The 3077-nt window shown below is 37.5% G+C and overlaps 1 protein-coding gene across 1 annotated transcript in view; it reads left to right on the forward strand.

Moving 5' to 3' along the window:
- Window positions 1-3077, forward strand: part of CRYZL1 (crystallin, zeta (quinone reductase)-like 1) — a 20430-nt gene that overhangs the window by 156 nt on the left and 17197 nt on the right. Inside the window, exon 2 of the mRNA XM_010135202.1 lies at window positions 2869-2948. Coding sequence (XP_010133504.1) covers window positions 2869-2948 — 80 coding nt within the window. The remainder of the gene's footprint in view (window positions 1-2868; window positions 2949-3077) is intronic.

The raw sequence follows: 3077 nt of genomic DNA on the forward strand, positions 1-3077 counted from the left end.
TTCTGATCATAATAGCACTATTAATCATTCAGTGGAAGAAGAGCGTGTGGCTAAATGCCACAAGGGAATTGAGACACATAACTATTCGGTAGACTTAAAAAAGAACTGGTGTAATTCTTGCACATATGGGCAGGTAAAGGAAAGTAGGGGGTGTTCATTTTACTGTCATCATGAAGCACTTGGCAAGACCAGAGCTAGATTTCTCTGTGCATTTCAGGTGTCCATAATTTAAAAACAAGTTTTGCCGGCGTAACAATTGAACCCTGACTTCACATGGATTCACATCACCTGATTGGATTTTCTGGTCACTGAAAAAGCGTTTGGAGTGTTCCTACTGTTATTTTCTTTCCTCTTTCAAATTCTTTGCTCTTGAGATCACAGTGCAGCCTTTTTCTCAGAGGCATTGCTAAGTCTCTTTTGTCTAGCTACCTATTTTCCTACATCTTAAAGGAACGACAAGAAGATGACTATTTTTCTTTCAAATTTAGCTGAAAATATTGTGCTAAATGGTTTTTGTCAGTTTGATGAAAACATTAATTGGATGGTCTGTACACATGAGCTTGTGGCATGAGGCTAAAATAAGATGTCAGTGAGTATGTGTTGATGCAGTATGGGTGTGTGAACCCTAGAAAAAATGCTTACATGGTTTTGAGAATGTGAACCTGCGTTCTTAAATCTCTTATAGGAACAAAAATAAATTACTATAGATACCTACGTATACCTGTGTAATATGGAGACCTCAATATACCTATGAGCCACATAGTATCGAAATGAAACAACATAGTGCTGGTGTGAATCTTGCTTGAACAGCTGCAGAGTCCCTATACAGAAGCACATCTGATGAACTGCCTGAAGAGAACAATATAATCAGATGGGTGATTTTGATACAACCAAGTTGCTTTTTCGTGGGGCAGTCTTAGATCTACATTAACTGATTTTGAAATTGCACTTTTGATGAAAAGGTTTGTTCACCTTTCAGCAGCATGTTTTTGTTCTCTTTGTAATGTTTTTAGGAGTCATGCAGCTGTAAGGTGAGATGGATCAGCTTACTTGTCCAGGTGAAAACTAGTAATTTGTTACAAGTTAGTTCACATCATTGTGATGGGTCCATGATTGCTAGCTCCAGCACAAAGGAGAGGGTGGTAATACATAGATGCTGGCAACAAGTGAGCCAGACAGCTCTGATACAGGCTTAGGAAAGATAAAGCAGATCTCGAAGCTGCATTCCAGGGCATAGTCTTCATCTGCCTAATTGTCTATTTAAATCTCTTCAGACAGGAACTGATTCTGCAGGTGTCTCTGTCATGACCAATGCCATGGAATCCTCATCTTAAATTAAAAAAAAAATATATACTGAAAAAAGTTAGGAAAAGGAAAGCTAGTTGGCTGAGGAGACCTTAAAAGAACAGAAGGTGGATAATGAAAAGTCAATACCTTGGATGAAGAATTTCCATAGTAAACCTTTCTTACATGGTGCTTGGTCAATTCCTGATGACATATTAAAATTATGAAGGCAGGAGGCAGTTAACAGCACAAACATTTCATTGTCTCTTTTTGGTTTTAAGACTTGTATTCTTTTATAAAGAAAAGCAATTTTATTATGTGCATTGTAGCAGTTAATTGAGCGATGCATACCAAAAGGATAGTTCCAAAAGACAACATAAGCTTAAGTTTACATAAACTACGTAAGTCCCTTAGATTCTAACTTTTTTTTAAAACTAGAGACACAGTATTTGTATAGCTCAACAGATTAATGACTTTTCTGGTTTGTGGAACAAAGAGTGAGAACCTACTTTGGTTTGTCTGAGGAGCAGGAGGTCAGTCTGACTGGCAAAATGCCTTGCAATTTTGAAGGAACAGCATGCATTTAACTCAGCTGGGGTGAGAAAAAGTTCAGCTCAATATTCCATGGACAGAGGTTACTGTTGTGTTGCTAAGCCTAGAAGAAGAGCAACAGCTGTTTTCTGGGAAGAATTTTAAAAAATAAATCACAGAAAGCTCAAGCAAACATCTTAACTTCAGAAGCAGAAATAAAGCTCCCCCATGACTTTCAATTTCAACACGCATCTACGCTGCAGACTACTATATAACATGAAGATACATTATTTTGCCTCCAGTACCTAAGGTAGCTCTTCAAGAGCTGTGTGGAGTCAGCAGTCCAGAACTCAACTTGGCTAACTAAATACCTTAAAGGAGCAGTACTCAACTACTTAAAATCATTTCAGATATCAATCCCCAAACCAAAACTTGAAATAGTAAGGGGAGGCTTTATCAGTAGAACACTTCTGTATGTGAGGCAGCCATCATCTGTAGGAGTTAACACTAATTCTTATCAGTGCTGTTTCTTTGACATCATCTGGACTACTTGAGTATTTACCTCAGTAAGTTTGTCAGGACAGATGTCAAACACTCATGTCAAAATTCTCTTAAAACTCTCCAATACTCTTCCATCCGATATAACTCTAGTATTAAAGATTCTGCTTCCTTCTATTTGTTAGGCAGACACAAGAGGGGTAATTACATACTAAAATTGTTTCAGATAACGGTGTGATATTTAACTTGCAGATAAAAAAGAACAGTAATGAAACAGTAAAAGAAATGAAACAGTAAAAGAAAGAACAGTAGAACAGTAAAGAAAAGTAATGTCAGTGTCTGTTGAGGTTTAGTAAGGTCTAGTGGTCAGTCTGCAGTAGAAATATACATGTACTCAAAATGGTGTTGTAAATCCATTGTGGTATCAGTTCCCTTTTCGTTGACTACAGAGCAATAAAACAAGGACGCTGTGAAAAAGCACTTTCAAGAGCTTGAGAGGATCCTACTAACACATTCATGTTGCACTGAATAATGTAACATCTGTAAATTTGTCCTAGGAAAACCTTCCTCCTACAAGAGACAATGACGTGAAAGTACAAGTTAGAGCCTGTGCATTGAGCTGGATAGATACAAAGGTATTTGCTTACTTTTTTTTAAATAAAAGCTAGAGATGTTTACAGTTTCTGTTGAAGATCTAAGCCAGGGCCTTAGCTGGTAATTGGCACAATTCCCTTTATGCCATCTGAGGATACGGCTTTCCTGCT

This window comes from Buceros rhinoceros, unplaced genomic scaffold (genome assembly GCF_000710305.1).
Source record: "Buceros rhinoceros silvestris isolate BGI_N320 unplaced genomic scaffold, ASM71030v1 scaffold29974, whole genome shotgun sequence".
NCBI lineage: Eukaryota > Metazoa > Chordata > Aves > Bucerotiformes > Bucerotidae > Buceros > Buceros rhinoceros.